The following is a 21,517-nucleotide window of genomic DNA, read 5'->3' as shown; positions in this document are numbered from 1 at the left end:
ACCAAAAGAAAGCTCTATTTGTGGTGAAAAAATGATACAAATTTCATTTGGGTACAGTGTTGTATGACCGCGCAATTGTCATTCAAAGTGCGTCCGTGCTGAAAGCTGAAAATTGGTCTGGATAGGAGGGGGGTTTAAGTGCCCTGTAAGCAAGTGGTTAATATAAAAATAAAACACACTGAGCTCTGATTGTAACTCTACTAACTCGACTGTAAATTCTACTAGTCTGACTTCAGGTGTCTAGAGTTGTTAATGTTTTGAAGAAATGTATTGGCCTGATAGGTACCTAACACATCAAGGGAACATTCAGCTATTGGTTGGAAACTTTCAACCCAGTTTATATACCCATCTTAGAAAATACTATTCTATGAATAATTTAAGTGTGGTCCTTTTTAGGCTATTATTGAGATAAAAAATAGAAAATAAATAAGAATTGTGCCAGATATTAAATGTGAAGTCCATAGGTGAATCCATATGGATTATATTCATCTGTGCAAATATGTCCGCAAGCAATGTAATAATAGATCAAATCTCCTCAATGGCAGTGTCCATCATCATCACCAAAAAAATGCAGTGAATCCACAGCTGTAGAAACTGCTTACCAGCTCCTGTAGACCCCTTATTACAGGGGGTCGGTGTGCGCCTGTGGCTTAAAATCCAGCCAAGGCCTTTCTCCACATCTCTGGGCTCCTCCACACTTCTGATGTCACTCAATGAGTTGTATAGGAATTGGGCACCAAAAAGAGACCAAATGCTCCACATAGCATAAAATCCTTCGTGGGTTTATTACATAATAGAAATAAAACACTTACAACAGTAAGTATAAGCACCTTAATTTTGGTGTGTTGGCCGGCACATGACCAAACAAACTCGTCCATTGGGACATAAGAGAGAAGATGACGTCAGCATGTTGCTCTTCCCTACGCATTTTGTCATAAATGAAGTTGTCCTGGGGCATTGAGATACTTACTATAATATTACAATGTAGCTATTGATAATCATGGACAATAAAGAACAGTTATACATGTTCATTTCACCCAAGCATCCATGTCTATTGAAAGCAGGCACAACTGAAACCCTGTGATTATTGAGTATCCAACATGACCCTTTTACCTTATTCTTTACACTTGATTGTCTGGCTTGACTGCTCTAAAGATAGCTGTAGGTTTCAAACCTAACTCAACCCAAATCGTATTAGAGCTGGGAAGGGCTAGAATCGTTGTCAAATTTTTATTGCAGTATGTGTTTCCATTGGGGGTATATCCTCTTACTTACTGCTCCTGTGACCAGTTTGTAGAATCTCTTTTGCAAGAGTACAACAAAACCTGCAGAGGTGCACATTTTCAGCTCTAGAGTACAAAGAATATTAAAGGGATAACGCCAACAGGAGGATATACACAGCAATACAATCTAAAACAATTAAACATTAAAAAAAAATGTTTTGGCAGTAGTTCCAGTTTAACAAATGCTGCTCAATCCAACAAAATTGTTTTTAGAGAACAGCTACATAAGCTAGCTTTACACAGAAAGCGCCTCTATAACCATTTAGTCTCTTAAAGGATATGACACCTGACTCATACTTCCCCATCTTCCAAGTTGTACAATGTCCCTTAAAGAACTGAATTTTCTATTTCAACAAATTAGGTCTAAACGGAACCCTTTTGGCAATTGTAGTGGTACAGGGCAAAAACATGTAAATGCTAAAAGTCAATCATTTCATCTGGCAACTAATCCTTTACAATATTACATTTTATTTCTTACAGTTTTGTATATATTTCTCAGCATGTGTGGAATGGAGGTGGCATGTATTTTAAAAGTTTCTGTATATAGATGTTTTCTCCTACTCTATAAATACATTTTTTTAATTATTTATTTAAAGAATTTTTGTAACGCATACAAAATAACACAAAGAATACAAACTCTGTAGATAGTACAGATACATACTGTCATTTATAACAAATAAGAAAAAGAGACCACAAGAATACCAATAAGAACTAAATTGTGGGCTAAGTTGACTTAGAATATTCACAAACAAGGGTTCAAACCTGCACTAGTAATGCACCATACCAACAGGGGGGAGACAGAAAGGTGGAGGGAATGTACAACAAACAGCTGTATACATAGCTTATGTCAACATTGGAGCAAAAAGGAACAAAGGTGTCAGATATCCCCTAACTAAGACCATTTCTGTCAGTACAATAGTCAAATTCATCCCTAATCTGCCATATTTTGGAAAACTTCTGTACTGAACCATCAACTAAAGCAGTCAAATGTTCCATCCTACGAATATCAGCCATAATAGAGAAAAATTGTGGAAGTGTAGGGGGAGAAGTAGAGAGCCAAAGCCTAGGGATAGCTCGTTTAGCAGCTAATAATATAAAGAACATGAGTCTCCGTTCAGCTTTAGGGATGTTTGGGAAAGGGAGACCTAGTAGATAGTGCATAGGATTTAAAGGGATGGGGATCTCTAACAACCTTTCCTGGATCTGGACCCAAAACTGATTAACTAAGGGGCATTCCCAGAAAATATGGTAATGTGAGCCCACCGCATTATTACATCTCCAGCATTGTTTTGAGAGTGTTGGATTACGGGCATGTAAGAGTTCTGCGGTCCTATACCAAAAAAGTAGAACTTTGTACGCGGTTTCCTTATGGGTCACACAGCGGGAGATTTTGGAGGTACACTCCCAGATACTCCCCAAATCCAACAAGGAGATGTCATGCTGAAGTATCTGAGACCACCTCCTCATGAAATAATGGCTATCTACCGTTAAGGGGGTGGCTTCATGTAAGATTTTGTAAATGTTGGATATTAATTGGGGTTCGTAAGGACCCTTGGCGCATAGCGTTTCAAATTCCAATGGTTTCTCTAGGGATAAAGAAGGAGATCTGGTGGAGAAGAAGTGTCTAATCTGCAGGTAAGAATAGAAAAGTGTCTTGGGGAATTGGTGTTGTTTTTGCAAGTCAGAGGAGGTTAAAATATGTTGCGTCACTGGATTAACAAGGTGGCGCAACTGAAAAATCCCCGCCTGAGTCCAAGGTAACATACGTTCGTAAGACAAACTATCTGGCATGTCTGGGTTGAAGAGGACATTAAGAAGTGGTGGGCATGAGGAGGATAGAGAGTAACGTTCAGAGCATCTCTTCAATATTGACAAGGTAAAAAGCATCGGGGCTAGGCATATACCTCTCAGTTTGGGCATATGTTTGTCATTAGATGGCCAGAGCATATAACAGGGATGTACCGGTGCTGTAACACTCATTTCAATTTCCGCCCACCTACTTGACGCCCTCCTAGCAATCCAGGAGGTGAGTGCTCTTAAGTGTGATGCATAGTAGTATTTAATAAAATCTGGAGCTCCTAGCCCCCCCAGTTTTATGAGCCATGACCACCGACCCCGCCACCCGGTGGGAGGCATTGCTCCAAATGATTCGGAAACTTCTCCTCTGAAGAGTTTTCAATTGTGACATAGGGATTAACACTGGGAGCGTCTCAAACAGATAGAGCATTTTAGGAAGTATCGACATTTTGAGGACATAAATACGCCCCAAAAGGGAAAGGGGGAGGGTGGTCCAATGGGTCAATAAGCGATTAATATCCGTGACAAGGGGAGGGAAATTAGCCTGGTATAAGGTGGAATATGATGATGTTATCTGAACTCCTAAGTATGTCAGTGAGCGGGAACACCAGCGGTAAGCTAAATTTTGTTGAAGTAAAGCCAGTTGGGAGGGGATGATATTAATAGGTAGGGCTTCAGTCTTGGCAGTGTTGATTTTAAAATTGGAAATGGCACTAAAAGACGATAGGATGTTATGTAGGGAGGGGAGGGATGTGTGTGGGTGCATAAGCGTTAAGAGAACATCATCTGCGAAGAGGGATAACTTACAGTATACTCCATTTGACGTAATTGTACACCTCTAACAGTAGAGCAATCACGTATGGCCACTGCCAGGGGTTCTAAGCTGAGGATGAAAAGTAAAGGTGATAAAGGACAGCCCTGCCTCATACCATTACTAAGGACGAACGTTGGCGATAGATGAGAGGAGAGCTGTACCTGAGAAGTGGGATTTGAGTATAAAGCCTGAAGGGCTTGAATAAAGGGGCCAGAGAAACCATATTTTGATAAGATTGCGAACATAAAAGGCCAACTGAGACAGTCAAACGCTTTTTGGGCATCTAAGCTAAGTATTAAAGCGGGGCGTTTCGTTTTCGTTAATAGGTCGATAAGGTCTATCGTGCGTCACGTATTGTCACCTGCATGTCTCGTAGGGACAAAGCCCACTTGATCTCTATGAATCAATGATGGCAATAATAAAAATACATTTTTTCTACTATTATTTGCAGTAAAGTTAGAAAGTCTACTGACTGTCAAGGTGCTGTACCTCCCTTTAGTATCTGATGCAGAGGTGATGGAGTTGTTTTTGTCTGACATGTAGTTTTATGTCTTTTAAAATACAAAGCGAAACACAAACATAAAGTAATTAGTGGAATTTCACATTATAGCTCTCAAAACCGTTATTTACAAAGTAAATAAAATACCGCGCAGTCAGACAAAGCAATGCACAATAAACACAAGAAAACATAATTGTGTGGCTAAGCACTGTCATAAATAATGGTAATGCACCAACAGCAATTATACTGAAAAGCAATAAGCTAAATCCAACAAAACATCCAAAAAGGAAAATTAAGAGCAACATCCAGACATATTTGGGAAAAATGCTTAGCATTCTAATATTGTAGGTAGCTAAAAAAATGTTAACCACTACAACCAGTAAAGATCTTAAAGAGAAGATCTTTTACAACAATAATGCAAATGTTATGCCATAGTAGACAATAGCAGGTTGTTTTTTCATTGTTATAGTCAATAAATACTCCTTACCTTTGCCATCTGCGCTTGTACACCTGTAGCTTTCAGTGATGCTACTGCTTTTTGTGCTGCAGCAGGACTGTCAAAATCTACAAATCCATAACCTATAAGGAAAAATAACAAAGCATTTAGTCTTACAACATGTAGCAAATTAATCTGCAAGTACACTATTCTTTAATTGTATGTACAGTATATGCAAAACTTTTTTGCTATTTTTTTAGAGTGGAAGTAGTAAAGTTATACTAAAGGCTTCATTATTTCTTTAAAATAACAAACATATTATAATTGCCTGCTCTGTGCAATGGTATTGCACAAAGCAACCCCAATCCTCCTTTTCTCAGGACCTCTGTCGGCTCTCCTGGCTCCTCCACCCTGCTGATTACCCTCTCAGCAAGTCTCTTGCAATTGGGGTACCTGTGTGTGCACGATCTCAATCCCGAGCCCTACTCTGCATGTCCATGAGACATACAAAGCAGGGATTGGCCCCATCCACCTACTCCTTCATCACTGGCTCTGATTGACAGCCAATGGCTCTCGCTGCTGTATCTGATTCAATGAGGAGCGAGAGGTGAGAGGGGCTCGGCTCTCGTGCGCATCTCTGGATCGAGATCAGGCTCAGGTATGCATTGGGGAGGGGGGGTGTGCAGGGAAAGCTGCATGTAAAAGGTAAAAAAAAAAAAAACTTCTGCCTTTACAACCACTTTAAAACTCCTTTCAGTTTGCATACTGCTGTTGGTGTCTCATTGAGGAGAGTTTGCTTCATTTCCTGTTCTGGAAATGCAATAAGAGATAATTTAACCCAACTAAGAGCTTCTCCCATTTTGAACAGTTGTCACTTAAACATTTTTCCCTATGGGAAGATTTAACCTCACTTTTGTTCTAGTGGCAGCTCCAGAATTTGGGATTTTCAATCACTTTCTGTGTTCTTGACAATGGCCATGAGGAAAAGAAGTCCTAAAACTCCCTAGCAGTGACATGGACAACAATAAAAACTTGAAACAGGTTTTTCCTTTTTAATCCTAGAATTTGGGATTCTAAAGGGGAGATCTCCATGCCATAGTTCCTGGCTTTGCATCAAACACTTGGAGTCACACTTCTCCTATTAAACAAAATAAGTTGTTTTTTCCCACACTCCAAATACATGCTGGTAGGTTAATTGGTTCCTGTGTAAAATATTGGCTCTAGTATGACATTCTATTGAATGCTCCCAAGATGGCTGTCTCACCATCTGCTCCAACAGCAGATAAAGCAATTTGAGTCTCCAGAGAGAAAGTGCGATAGAAATAATAAAAAAAATAAAATATATAAAATATATAAACAATTCACAATCCAAAATAAAGAATGGGGACCTCTTGTAGTTACCATTGCAGGTGTGCAAGCCTGGGATATAAGCAGAGATCTAATTCACTGCAAAAGACAACAGGAACCTTTAGAAACTGAACCATTTACCAAAAGCAAAAAAGTCTGGTTTACCAAAATTAGCAATCATTTGAAAAGAATAACAGCTCAAAATATTTATTTTAACTATTACCCTGAGTTCTGCTTTATTCACAGTACTGCAAAAATTAAAAGCTGTTGTGTTCAGTATAAGGGAATTACTTTAATAGTCAAAACCTCACATTTTCAAGCATGAGACTGGGTGATTATTTATTTGAATACAGTTCTACATCTTTTCTTGGTCTATAAAGGAATTTTGGTCACTCCACAGTCAATTTTTTTTTCTGTTCAATCTGAGCACCACATTACTAAACACTTTAGCTGGAGCACATTCTCAAAATGAAAACATTCAATTTAAACCTATTCTTTCAACTCTTGAAACACATCTGGTGTGTCCAAAAATAAAGATGAAGATTTAAAAACAGATGTTTTGCAGCTACAAATACAGTTCTTTACTCCATAAGCATTGCATTCTCTATAAAATATTTTTCAATAATAAATAAAAACTCTCAGTTAGATTACAGCATATTGACTTGGATCAGCACAATATGTATTATATTTACCAAGTATGTTATTGTTCAGATCAAAAAAGGAACTCCAGGCTGAGGTTCTCCCTTCTCCGGTGCACTGCCAGCCTCCCTACTCTTCTCTTCTGCAGGGATCGTTTCAGGACAGAGATCAGTACTGATTTCTCCTGTGTCCATTCATAACTGAAACATAGTAAACTATGTTTACTATGCTTCAATTTTAGAATGAACATGAAGCCACTTAGCACAGAGCACTTCCCATTCATTCACTGTCCAGTGCAGCTGAGGCCACAGAGAAAGGGACTGGGGAAGTGAGACATCAGAAGTTTGTTTAGACCCATGTTATTTCACAAAGCCCCCAACAGGGAAGTTAAAAAAATGTTAAAAAATAAAATAAATAAATAAAATTGTAAAATTGTAAGAAAAAAATGCTAAACAATGTTTTGTTTTGTTTTTTTTAATTAAGGGCTCTTTCACATGTGCTTTGGTCTCTGAAAAGCAGTCACCATTTGGATCACTCTTCAGAGAATATTTGACAGGCAGTGAGAAGATACATTGCTTCCTAACTGCCTGCTTTAACCCCACACTTTTATATTGCAACTGTGTGCATTGCATGGACTTGTTGGGCACTAGCAGAGCTGCGCTATTCACTTTAATGGGTCTTGTTCAACGAGGGTATTATATCTGCTATGGCAGCAAAAATATAATTTGATATTTTCAGTGGGCCCTGTCAGATGGGGTGTACAGGGCCCCGTGATTTCTAACAGCAGCCCTGACTGCCTAGCTGGACTTTTTGAGATGCTAATTTTTTCTCAGATACAAATACAGTGGCCACAAACATACAGGCCTGAATGGCCATAATAATTTGTTTGGTGTTGCATACAAATCTGAATGTTGCATTTTTACCAGTCATGTGAATGGATCCTAAATGTTCTGTCAAGGAAAGTGCTGGTAGGATCAGAGAACAGAGTGAGCAGAGAAATGGTCTGATCAGTTTGCTACTGTTGCTCTTAAGCTGTTTAAATAAATAAACCAAAAAGAGAAAATTCAAAACTATCATCATAAACTTATAGCTGTTGTACAATGTGCAAAACATAAATAAATTAAATGATATATTACCAAAATGGCACTCAAACCCCTAACATAATTTACATAATCCCCCTATGCAAATAATGTGCAAATATGCAAAATGTGCATATTTGCAAAAAATAAAATGAATCAGCATATAATTATAAAGACAATACAAATACAAAACAAATTATCAACTAAGAAATCCAAATGACTAGTTTAACTACTTAGTCAGCAGGCTGAGGTGGTGGGAGAAAACAGTATTATTTAACTGTGCATAGGGGGCGATTTACTAAAAATTGAGTACTCAATCTGGTGCAGCTGTGCATGGTAGACAATCAGATTCTAACTTCAGCTTGTTCAATTAAGCTTTTATAATAAAACCTGGAAACAGATTGGTTTTTATGCAGAGCTGCGCCAGAATTTGCACTCCCACTTTTAGTAAATCTTCCCTATAGTGTCTGCCTTCTCTCTGTACTGTGTAAACCTCAGGAATGCCCTGGCATTTTAGCAGGGGCAGACCCGAAAGATGTACTACGGGCACACCACTTCCTGCATGCAGGAACATTGCTGGAGAACGATCTCCTGGCCTCCCATTGGCCTGATGCGCATATATCCCCATGGACATATATCCAACTCCGCCACGTCTTTCTAACACCAGGATATACCACAAAAATGGCTTGTCCACTCACCCCATTCAAAAACATATGCTCAATAGCTGATCCTCAACAACATGTCATCTCTACAATTTATGGTCTCCTTGGAGAACATATATCACCGAACACAGGCAGGGCATGCCATGCATAAGAGAGAGACCTGGCTTTTGACATTCCCCTGGAAGGTTGGGAGCATATTTTTCATATCACTCATGGGGGTTCAGTAAATACAAACTCCTGTCCAGATGATACTGGACCCCAACATTGCTCCATAAGTTTGACCCTACACGTTTCAACCAGTGTTGGAGATGTCGACAGGAGGTAGGTACGCTCTTGCATATATGGTGGGAATGCTCGCTATTACAACCCTTCTGGGCTGAAGTACATTCAATGATCCTCCAGGTTACCACCGACGTTCTAGAGTATTCGCCAGGACAATTCCTGCTACACTACCCTTCACTCCCTCCTAAGAGTTATCATAAATCACTAGCAATGCATATGGTAAATGCGGTCAAGGCATGCATACCAGTACACTGGAACTCACAATGTGTGCCTTCTATGAAGGAATGGTTCATGCGTATCAACAAAATAACAGAATAAAAAAATTGATACACATAGCAAATGAAACCCCAGACAAATACAACTTCACGTCTGCCTGTTTTCTTCACTTTCGCACTACAGATGCAGACAATCACATAATGAATGCTGTGAAATCACAGATCCTTGCCACGAATACTAACACCTCTTGAAACACCTCTCCATTAAAAGGAAACCACCTTTTATATAGCCTACCAGATCAGAAGGCATACACTTTAACTTTTGAAACATTTTGACGACTGGATAGACTGTAACCATTGTTAATCACCTCCATGGTGCAGGTTACATAGCAGATAACGACACATAGACTGGTGGACGATTCTCTGGCAGACCCCACAATCTTCTCCTTTGCCCTGGGGATAGTCAATCCCCCTGCTCGAGACACAGGTTATCTATTTCTATTATGCTCTTTCCCTGATGCATGATGATCATACATGAGAGGATTTCTCTTTCTTTTTCAATTTTGTGCTTCACGCTTGATAGCAGATTTTTCCTGCCCCCCCCCCCCATTCTGCTGGGGAGTTTTCCCAAAACCAGGATCTATGTTTTATTAGGAGGACAACATTGGCCAGAGTGCATTAATGACTTCAACCGCACTATCACAAAAGACCCCCTCCATGGATAACAACAAGCTCCCCATTATTCCTGGTAGAAAGAATTGTCAAGCCTACATACCTCTCATGCCCCTTTCTCTGACCCTTAGCCTTTCAGATACACAAGAAGCTCTACAAGTTTATAAGCCATTAACAATTGTGTTTAGGAAATGCTGATTTGTAATTTTGAAGTTATAATCTCTCATGTTGCAGTCTTGATTCTAACCTTAGGCTTCAACGATATGTACTAGTATACATGCCACCCAATTATATTGTACTATTCAGTGTTATCAGTTACATCAGAAAGGGCCGACTGCCCATTACTCATTTGTTGCAAGAATTTCTGTTCATGAGATGTTTGTAATGTTCACTTTTTATGAACTGTTTACCCATCTACCAAATCAAATAAAATGTGTTTTGGGGAAAAAAAAAACCTCAGGAATGAATAAACGGACATACAGTCCACATTATTTGATAGGTAAACATTTTATCTTTGTATTTATCTGGTGGCCTGGATTTAGTTTTTAAAGTGTATATATAGCCATAACTTGGAAAGAGTAGGGAATAGTTAGAAAGCCTGTCAGTTCATGTTTTGCAGTCTGTGACCCTTTGGGGATCTTTACCATTACCTTTACCTTTTCCCTCCTTCTAGGTTATCTCAAGACAGGTTACCTTTAAGGGCCTCTCAGTACTTAGAAATAAAAACTGTTATATATTTTACCAAAGTTCAAAATCTAGCCTCTCACCCTCCTTTACTTTTAACAACATTGACTGCTTTCCAGTGGTGCATGGATATCTCCCAATATCCTGAAATTAAAACCATTATTATAATATATAGTCCTGGCTGCTACACTGAGAAATTTCTCACTATCTTTCATCATTCTCTTTACAAAATGTCTAAGTTTCTTATGAACATATTCAGCTTTGTTTATTACATTTATTATATTTCATTACATTAATTCACTATTGTTTATTATTATATTTTAACGTGTCGCATACTAAAAACATTTAGTGACTTTATTGTAATTATCTGCTTTATTTTATCAAATTAAACTAAACTGAGCAAATGTTTTGCCAAGATTTACAAAAGTCTATCTAGAATATATTGTGGGTGCCTCTGCGTTGGCTGCTGAGGCATCTGTTTTGCATTGCGAGATATTGGGCATGCTGGAGCTCCAACTTGGAGCTTAATCAAGGATTGCAGGGGCTTGGGGGCAGACAGAAGGAACGATGTTAAGATTTAAAGGTACATACTATAGTTTTGCTTGGTGGGCTAACCTGGGCTAACACTAGACATAGCCAATAGTAGTCCAATTATGTAGTTACTGAAAATGTCTTTAAAATAATAAATGCATTTTACATACAATTAACATAGGAATCTTCATTCACCTTGATAATAATATCCAGTTAGTTCATGCACAGCAATACACATATTTGTATAGGGAGGGTAACTGTTATAAGCCCCCCAGCCTCTACTGCATTGTACACTGTTGTCAGGCTAACAGTAAAAGGTGTCTGACAGGAGGAGAGTACATAGTTATGATTTTTTTAGCCTGCTGCTGTTCCTTTAAAGACCAGATATAGGCCTTAGTGGGTTCTAGAAGTCTTTAATGTTTAACTACCATGGAGTCTGCAGAGAAGTCACCAGCATATATGAGCTACCTGCCAGGGCTACCTAGCTCTCAGCAGAAGAGAATGACATATTCTGTGGTATACAGGTTAAGGATTGGAGGTGAGTGAGTATTTCAAAAAGGTGCTGAGCACCGGCATAGTTGGAGTGGTGGCACCTTGACACAAAAATAATAACGCATGTTAATGGCGCTATTGATTTATTAACATTGATTGGACTTTGGCACATGCATTTAGCACTAATATTGTTTAATATGTATCATTAATACACAATATATTTGCTGATTTATATCACCATGTATTTACAATATTAGTCTTTAGGTGGATCATATGTATGGTGATTTTTGTATGTAAATGAACTGCAAATAATGCACAACCACAATTTATTTGAGTTAATTTAAATTTGATAAGTTAAAGGAGCAGTGCTGCACTTAATTTCTAACATGTTATCACACGTGTGGGAACATGGTTAAGTGGTAGCAGCAGCTCTACACATATAGATATAAAATTGATACAACTCACATATAACAAAGGTGTGGCAGCGCAGTAGTAATTTAGCATTTATGAGGATAAGGGCTGGTAGTAGAGGGCTAGTAATAGATTAAGGGTACAGGCATTAATACATCAATTAATATGGATGACAAGCTTAGCAGCTGCACCTATTATTCACTAAAGCAGAAGTAAATTAATAATTGACAAACATCATTGTTTCCCAACCATAGGACAAGTGCCATAATGTAATACAAATCTTGGTATCATATTTTAAACCATGGATCCATCTATAATGTCTACCTCCTTTTAGAATGGTCTATGACATCACAAATCCAAATCTTCTTCACAACTCCTTCGACTTCTTTTAACATAACATTTTTTCCTTGTCAAAAGAAGTTTATTGAGTATACAATGTTATAAAGATACATAAATATACATAAAGTAAGTTTACAAGGATCTATAAAGTAAGCTCATTGTTTTACAGTAGGGTTTATATAGGTAAATATCATGAAATTTCAAATATTTAACATTGGGTTCACGTAAACCTAAATTAAAGATATATATCATTTCCTTAGTTACTTTTGTAAGTATTTAAATGATTTATACCTACTATACATATTGTTTACAAGTAGAGTGTATATAGGTCAAATAAGTTCTGATAATGAGCTTTAATCGTAAGGTGGAGAAAAGGAAAGAGAAAGAAGAAAAAGGGTTGAAAGGTAGAGGTATGGTCCACAAGGTTGTCCCGCTCGTCAGTTTATTATTCTTTTTAGTTCTCTTTGAAGCCTTAGAATGAGTGTCTCTGTAAGTCATTTAATCTGTTACCATGGCAACAGGACAGAGTCATTGAAATTTGACAGGAACTGTTGTTTTATCCAAGGATGCCAAAGTTTTTCAAATTTTGGAATTTGATTTTGATCGATGGCTACCATCTTAGCATGGGACATTGTATTATTCATTCTGTGAATTGTTTCTGCTAGTACCAATGTAGGAGATTTCCATGCCTTGGCCACTGTTTGTTTTGCAGCCGTTATTAGTTGGATCATAAGTTTGAATTGAGAGAGTGTTAACCATTCCGGTTTTAGATTAAGTAAAGTTAAATATGGATCTGGTTGTATTATTTTTTTAAATATTTTAGATGCAATCACGAAGACTTCCTTCCAGAAGGTTTGGATTACTGGGCATGTCCACCATATGTGTAAATATGTGCCTATTTCTGGGCATCCTCGAAAACAAAGAGTTGAGGTATTAGGTGAATATTTTGCCACTCTAGCGGGTACAAGGTACCAGCGAGTTAGGACTTTATAATTTGTCTCTAGTGCCAAGATGTTGGGTGAAGATGACTTAGATGTGAGCCATATATTTGACCAGTCCGTGTCTTCTAAAGTTCGTCCCAGGTCCTCCTCCCACCTCTGAACGTAAGAGGGTCTATTAAGATTTGCTACTCCATATAATTGATTATAAAGTGATGAAATTGTACCTTTAGCAAATGGATCTTTTGTACAGATTGATTCAAAAATGGATAATTGGGATAATGGTGTATCCCCCTTTAGGAATGGTGTATAGAAATTTTTGATTTGGAGATATCTAAATATCTCAGAGTTTGGTAGATCATATTTTTCTCTAAGCGATGGGAATGAAAGGAATGATTTAGATGCTATGAAGTCATTTAGTGTCTGAATGCCTGATGTTGTCCAAGCTTTAAAAGAATTTGGGTAGATCCATGCCGGATAAAAGGCCGGATTTCTGATAAAAGAAAGGAGAGGATTGTGTGGAGATTGTAACTGATATTTGGTTTTTAGTTTATCCCAGAGAGATAAGAAGTGTTTAGTTATGGGATTATGAATTTTAAAGCGGTCTTTAGGATCAAGCCATAATAAATTTGATATTAATAGAGGATCATTTTCTGAAGCCTCTATAAACACCCATAATGGGATTTCCTGTTTTGCATGGTATTTGGACAGACTGGCCAAATGTGCTGCTCTGTAGTAGTTAGTAAAATTAGGGTATCCCAGGCCTCCTTTATTTTTGGGAAGATGTAGTGTGTGTATAGGTATACGTGGTTTAGAAGAGCCCCATATAAACGAAGTTGCTCTTTTTTGTACTATTCTCAAAAAATAGGAAGGAATTGGAATAGGGAGGACTCTGAATAGATAAAGCAATTTGGGCAGAATAGTCATTTTGATTGCATTAATCTTCCCTATCCAGGATAAAGGAAGTTGCGACCATTGTTTTATTAGATTTGTGATCTGTCTTAATACAGGAGGATAATTGGTTGAGAATAAGTCAGAATGAGATGCTGTTAAATGAATTCCAAGATATGGGATTGATTTTTCTGCCCATGTGAATGGGAGTGCAGCCCTAGCCGGGATCAATTCCATGTTTGTGAGTGAAATATTAAGCACCAGGCATTTCTTAGGATTAATCATAAGGCCGGATAGGGCTGCAAATCCATCAAGAGCTGGTATTAAGTTAGGACCAGAGACCTGTGGTGATGATAGAAAAAGTAATATATCGTCTGCAAATATACATAATTTGTGTGTAATACCTCCTACTTCAATGCCAGTTATAGTTTGGTTTGTTCTGATGTATTGGGCCATGGGTTCGAGTATAAGGGCAAATAATAAGGGAGATAATGGGCAACCCTGTCGGGTACCTCTTTCGATATTAAAGGCTTCAGATTTATATCCAGCATATTTTATATAGGCTTTGGGTTTATTATATAATGCTTTGATCCATGTTAAAAAGTGGGGTCCAAAACCCCATTTTTGTAATGAATATTGCATATATTGCCAGGATACTGTGTCAAATGCCCTCTTAATATCGAGAGATAGAAAACATAAAGGGATTTTCCGTTTTTTAGCAATATGTGCCAATAACACTGCCCTGCGTATATTATCGCCTGCCTGTCTATTTGGCATGAAGCCTACTTGATCTCTATGTATTAATTTTCCTATAATGCTATTGAGGCGTTTTGCTATTATTTTTGCTAATAATTTAATATCGAGGTTTAACAGAGAGATAGGCCGATAATTCACACAGGAAGTATCATCAGAAAGGGGTTTTGGGATCATACAAACAATTGCCATTAGTGTTTCTTGCCGAAAAGAATGTCCATCTAGAAGTTTGTTAAAAGTTTCAGTGAGAATGGGAGAGAGTATTTCTGAGAATGTTTTATAGTATAGAGCCGAGTAGCCGTCTGGGCCTGGTCTTTTGTTAAGTTTTAGGTCTTTTATGGCGTTAGCAACTTCATCTATAGTTATAGGCTCATCCAAACTGCTTTTTTGATTCTGAGATAACTCAGGTAAGGTTATTTTTGAGAAGAAGGATTCAGCTTCTGTAGGATTAAATTCATTGTTTGTCTTGTATAAAGTTGCGAGATGTGAGTGAAATTTATGGACTATTTTAACTGGATTACAAGTGTAAACATTTTTTGATAATTTCAAACGTATTGGTTTGAAAGATTTGTTAGTTGAATTTAATGCCCGAGCCAAATATGTACCTGGTTTGTTTGTATTCATGTAGAAATTGTGTTTGGAGCGTTTGAGGGATTTATCAACTGACTCAGTGAGAAATAGATCGTATTCCAATCTAGATTTTTCCAGATGAGATTTTGTACTCTGAGATGGATTATCTTGAAATGATATGTAGGCTGCATTAAAATTGAGTTCTAGTTTTTTTGCTAGATTTTTGCGTTCCCGTTTAAATAGTGCCATTTGTCTTTGTATTGTACCACGCAAGACAGGCTTATGAGCTTCCCACAGTGTTATTGGGGAGATGTCTGTTGTATTATTAATTGATATGTATTCCTTTAAAGCTTGTTCAATGGCCATCTGATGTAGTGGGTGTTTGAGCATTATGTCCGGTAAGTACCACGTTGGGTCATGCGCTTTTGGTATGGCTGAGGCTATAGTAGTGTATACTGCATTATGGTCAGACCACGGAATCGGAATTATATCTGATGCAATAATTTCTGGTATCATTCCTATTGTTAGAAAAATATGATCTATTCTGGTGAAGGTTTGATGAGGGTGCGAGAAATAAGTGAATTTCTTTTTCATTGGGTTACTTTCTCTCCATGAATCTACTAGATTGTATTTGGAAAGAAGTTGAGAAAAAGGTAATCTAGAGGTTATTTTGGATGGTGTAAAAGGTGATTTATCTAGAAATGGGAGGAGGACCTGGTTCGAATCCCCACACATTATCACTGTTCCTATTTTGTGTGTATTAATCACTTGTAATATATGTGAGAGGAATGGTGTAGGTTGTTTGTTAGGAGCGTAGTAGGAAATCACCGTGATTGCTGTATCCATTATATAACCCATGAGTATCAGGTATCTACCTTCTGGGTCTTTAATTTCTGATGATAAGGTGAATGGTGTGGATCGGTGAAATGCAATTAGAGTTCCCCTTTGCTTGGTACAGGCAGAAGCCGTGTAAATTTGTTGATAAAAAGGAGAAATATATTTTGGAGTAGAATCTTTGGTGAAGTGTGTTTCTTGGAGGCATACTATGTGAGCCTTCTTGTTATGGAAAGTACGGAAGGCTTTGGTCCTTTTTTGAGGGACATTTATTCCCTGAACATTCAGGGAAAGTATATTCAGTGGTGCCATGGCAATAGATCAAATAGTTTTGACTTACTTTTTGTTATGCAGAGCTGACTGCGCAGATCAACCTGTGTGGACTGAAGAGATGAATAGATAGAAAAGAAACCAGTGAATTCTGGAGTAAAGAGTAAACAAAAAACATATGAGATTAGATGATACATTGTATAAATTATTTTTTGCAAGTAATCACAATTTACCCGTGAAAGAGAATAAATATCTCTCTCAGGGGAATAAGTGCCTTCGTCACACTCCCACATAATATGGTTGGGAGAATGAGGAGGGCTAATGGGGGTACACTGATCTTCCGCTTACAGGAGAGAAGTGCTATGTCAAAAGACATCAAAATGATGTTTCATTAATTGGAGTGCAGAATATAGTTTTTGTTGAAATTATTTATTCCAGGGTGGTTGTATATGGTTAGTCTTGCCCTAGGCTAAATAATTCAGTTAGAAAGGTACTGTTAATAACTTTGGTATTGAGGAAGATAGTTTGAATTATTTTGGGATTTTAACCCTTTTAGAGTAAACAATTACATATTTTATTCATATGTAACTGTTTAGATATGTTAACTCATAAAATTGAGGTTGTATTGCTTCAGATTAGAATAAACAAAAACATAATTCTAGGAACTAGTTAGGTAATAATATATTTGTTTTAAGAAAAGAAAGAAAAAGCTTCCATTACTTCTGGATTATTGAACATATATGTCCTAAAAAGTAATAAATCTATTGTTATTACCTGATAATATATAACTGAACAAGAATTTCCTTATTTCACTTATATATTCTAAGGCTATATGAATCAGGAGTAATAAGAAATATAACTGGAATGTAACATGATCCCATACAGTGTGTGACTATCAGAATGCAGTTACATTCAGTTATAAATATAGTTTTTTTATAGAGAACCATCTTTTAGTATAATAAATGAAGAGATATCAGGAATTAGGATGTCAGTCCATTGAATCTTCTTGGTCCATGGATGATGTGGCATAACGGCCTCTTTTGTGAGAATGATGATTCCCATTTTGTTCTGAAATTTTCTGGGTGCTGCCTGAAGGTGAAGATGACGCCATTCTTCTGCATGTGGGAGTGTTGCTGCTTGTGGGTTCTGTCAGATTTAATTTTAAAAGGGTTTGTTGTAGTTCATCTGCTGATCTGCTTCTGTAAATTGTACCTTGGTAGTTAAATCTGACTGAAAAGGGGAAGCCCCACTGATACATAATGTTGTGGCGTTGCAGTTCCATTAGTTGGGGTTTCATGGATCATCTTTTAGTAATAGTAAGTTGGGATAGGTCAGCAAAAATTTTGATAATTGTGTCCTTGAAAATTAAGTTCTTTTTTTTCTCTTCCAGCAATTAGTATTTGTTCTTTCGTTCTGTAATAATGAAATTTTGTGATTATATCACGTGGGGGTCCATCTTTCTTTTTGGCTGTGAGGGCTCTGTGTACTCTGTCCAGTTCTAAACGTTCAATAGGGATATCTGGCTTTAGTTCTTGTAATAGAGCAGTAATAGTAGATTGCAGGTCTGTCACAGTTTCAGGTATTCCCCTTATGCGCAAGTTTGAACGTCTGGCTCTATTTTCGTAATCTTCGAGCTTAGTTTGAAGTATTAAATTCTCTTTTTTTAATTGTTCCAATTCTGTTATATTTTCTTGGGTTGTAATTTCAATTTCATCCATTTTTATTTCTAAGGCTGCGGTGCGGTTTCCCAGCTCTCTTATTTCTTTGGTTAGGCTTTTTGTTATTTGGTCTGAGGTTTGTTTTAAAGCCTTATGAAGTATCTTTTCAAATTGTAATAATATTACTGGGGATACTGAGGAGGCTTGTGGAGAAGTTTGTGAGAGGATTTGTTCTGTATCTGACTCAAACGGAGAGTCTTGCTGTGACATTTTCTGTCTGTGAGAGCGCCCTGATGCTGTATCTTGTGAGGTGACTGGAGCTGCTTCAGCTGCAGTGAGTGCCTGTGAGCTCTTTGTGAGGTGATTTTTATTTCTGCCACGGTTTCCTCCCAGTATCATATTTCCTGCCCAAACTTTCACAGTTTGTTCCCTGGGGCAAAAATGTTCAAATGGATACCTTTTGAGCCTGCAGGCTCCGCTTTGTCCTTCTCTTCTCTCCTCAGCGGTGTGGAGCTCTAACAATGCATGTCTGCTCTGCTAGGCTCCGCCTCCTGCCCCCACATAACATTTTTTCAAGCTGCACATTTTACATGGTCAGCATACTGATAGATTAATGCCCAGTGAGATTGCACTAAAGTATACCTCTTAATACACTAAAGTGTGTATACGCTATAACAATGAATGGCTCAGTTTTTATTCCTATTGGTCTGTTAAATATTACAACACTGAAAGCATGTTATATCTATTCCCTACATGCAAAATATACCTATTGATTCATCCAGAAGCTGGTAACTTAATTTGCTTTCTCCCAGTCTGTGCTGGCTATTATCAGTTGGTATTGTTCACAGTTATATCTATGAAATACAAAACACCTCCCAATGGTATAGAGAAGGGGATCTGTTGTCTTGACTTAGGGCAACCATATTATAATAGATCTCGTATAGTGTACATATTTTCTTTATTTATTATGGACAGGAATTAAAAAAAAAAAAAAAATATATTATTTTAGTTGAGTAATAATCAAACATTGCATATGGATAATGTGAAGTCTTTTATTAATTAAAAAAACTACTGTTTACAGCAATCAATAATGCAATGGGAAATGTACACACAGAACTGAGGGTAACCACTGTCTCTTTAGCTAACACATAGTGCTCTAGAAATCCCTAGCCATGTATCAGTGTCTTAAACGTATGAAATAAAAGTGACCCAAAGGCATTTTACTTTTCCTTTAAAGGCTAATTCTACCTAGTTTAAGAAGGTAATAACAAGGGCACAAAAGAAAATAGTGATATGAATGTTCTAACACAGAGGCCCCACTCACTGGGGCCCCTAGCTTAATCCCTTCATCACTAGTTTTGCTATTGTCTAATGATTCAATTCAAGCTTATTCATTAGACTGTAAACTACTTTGGGGACAGGGACTAATATGATAGTTTAATTGCTACCAATTAAGCACTGCAGTGATTCAAGATTCAATACAAAATTATCTAGCATTTGAAAAAAATCAATGCAGTTATTTAAAGGCTGGCTTACAAGTTTGGTGTTAAATAGCACACTTATTTGTACTAGTCTAAAGATCAAAAACAGGAACCATCCCTCCAAAAGAAAGACATGTGAACACTATGCTTTGTTGATACCTTGTAGATAAGTGAGTTCAGAATACACTAACTGGCTTTGCCGATTGCTGAGTTTTCTCACAAAATGACTGTTTATCTAGAATTCACAGCTATGTTACATTTGATTAAGGACTTCTCTCTAGATAAATAATAAATACCCATGCAAAGATTTGCCCAGCGGGACTGCCTTCACTTTGTATTAATTGACATTTTTTTCAGTACATATTCTTATCTGTGCTGAGACAGCATGCAGTAAGCAGTGACAGTACAAATATTAAGCATTTTCTGTGTGCAAAACATGTTCTGCATCCTTGAATACATGAACGAGAATATGTTGTAATTAAGGGTGCCCATCTGCCCTCTTCTTTATTGCTTCATTAACACTTTGGAGTTTGCCTTTTCAAATCCATTCTAATTGCCATTAAAGCAGTTCTACATTCAATCACTAAAATCTCTTATAATATTTAACATGTTATTGTATTTATAAAAGTTATTTTCAACCTTTATAAATCTGCAGGTTCGATTAAAATAAAAACTGTTAATCTTGCCATGGATGTCTTTGTTCAGACACTTCCTGTGTCAGGTTGACAGCTGTCTATTACTTTCCTGCTTTGTCATCAAGTCACATGAGTGGAGGCTACAAGCAGCCATGCCCACCATTGTCACTATCAAGAAGTCTACATTGATGTGCAGCTGAGGGTTGTAGACTGGAAGTGGCTGAAGGAGATCTGCAGCACAGAGATGCAACAAGGTGAAGAAAGTATTTTATTGCAAGAAATGGCAATAGTTTACCATACACAGTGGTGTCTATTTACTCACTATGCTCAAATACAGATGCAGCCCTCTGTAACTTCATTTCCCACAACGCTCTGGGTTCCTGGACATGCCCAGGTAATAAAAATTCCTTAGCATTCCTCCCTCAGAAGCTCAGAAAGGCAACACATGAAGAGGCAGATGCAGTTGGGCAAGCGATTATTGTTATTATTATTATACAGGATTTAAATAGTGCCAACACATCGCGCAGCACTTTACAACGTGGGGCAGACAGTACAGTTACAATACAATTCAATACAGGGGAAATTAGAGGTCCCTGCTTGTTAGAGCTTACAATCTAGGGGGGAGGTCCAAATGATACAAAAGATAATAACTGTGGGCGATGATCTGATGGAGAAAATAAAAGTATATTTGTTAGGTCTTCAGGGATTGTCTAAAAGCAGAGTAGGAGATAATCGGACAGATTGGGGTAGGGAGTTCCAAAGTATGGGTGAGGCTCGGGAAAAGTCCTGGAGGTGAGCATGGGAGGAGGTGATGAGGGAGCTAGAGATCAGGAGGCCTTGGGAGGAGCGAAGAGAATGATTAGGTCGGTATTTAGAGACCAGGTTAGTGATGTAGCTGGGGGAAGACTTGTGGATGGCTTTGTAAGTTGTTGTTAGTATTTTGAATTTAATTTGTTGGGTGATCAGAAGACAGTGGAGGGATTGACAGAGAGGAGTAGCAGACACTGAGCATCTGATGGATGAGCCTGGCAGCAGCATTCATAATGGACTGAAGGGGGATAGCCTATGTAAAGATAATCCAATAAGAAGGAAGTTACAGTAGTCGAGGCGAGAGATGACCAGGGAGTGAATTAGGAGCTTTGTGGTGTCATTGGTCAAGAAGAGGCATATTTTGGAGATATTGCGGAGGTTGAGGCAGCAAGATTTGGACAGCGATTGAGTGTGGGGCAGAAAGGATAGTTCAGAGTCCAGGATTACACCTAGAACCTTAGTATGCAGGGATGGGCTGATAGTTGTGCTATTAAT

The 21,517-nt window shown here is 37.8% G+C and overlaps 1 protein-coding gene and 1 pseudogene across 1 annotated transcript in view; one reads left to right on the top strand and one right to left on the bottom strand.

Annotated features, from left to right (window-relative positions):
• Positions 1-21,517, bottom strand: part of RBMS3 (RNA binding motif single stranded interacting protein 3) — a 1,276,696-nt gene that overhangs the window by 683,965 nt on the left and 571,214 nt on the right. Inside the window, exon 4 of the mRNA XM_073630281.1 lies at positions 4,881-4,972. Within this exon, the coding sequence (XP_073486382.1) occupies positions 4,881-4,972 (92 nt within the window). The remainder of the gene's footprint in view (positions 1-4,880; positions 4,973-21,517) is intronic.
• The window catches only part of LOC141145732 (uncharacterized), a 96,996-nt pseudogene continuing 86,848 nt past the window's right edge, over positions 11,370-21,517 (top strand).

The sequence above is a fragment of the Aquarana catesbeiana genome, linkage group LG05, assembly GCF_042186555.1.
Source record: "Aquarana catesbeiana isolate 2022-GZ linkage group LG05, ASM4218655v1, whole genome shotgun sequence".
Lineage (NCBI taxonomy): Eukaryota > Metazoa > Chordata > Amphibia > Anura > Ranidae > Aquarana > Aquarana catesbeiana.
The sequence above is the reverse complement of the archived record's forward strand: the minus strand, read 5'-3'. Positions and strand labels throughout refer to the sequence as shown.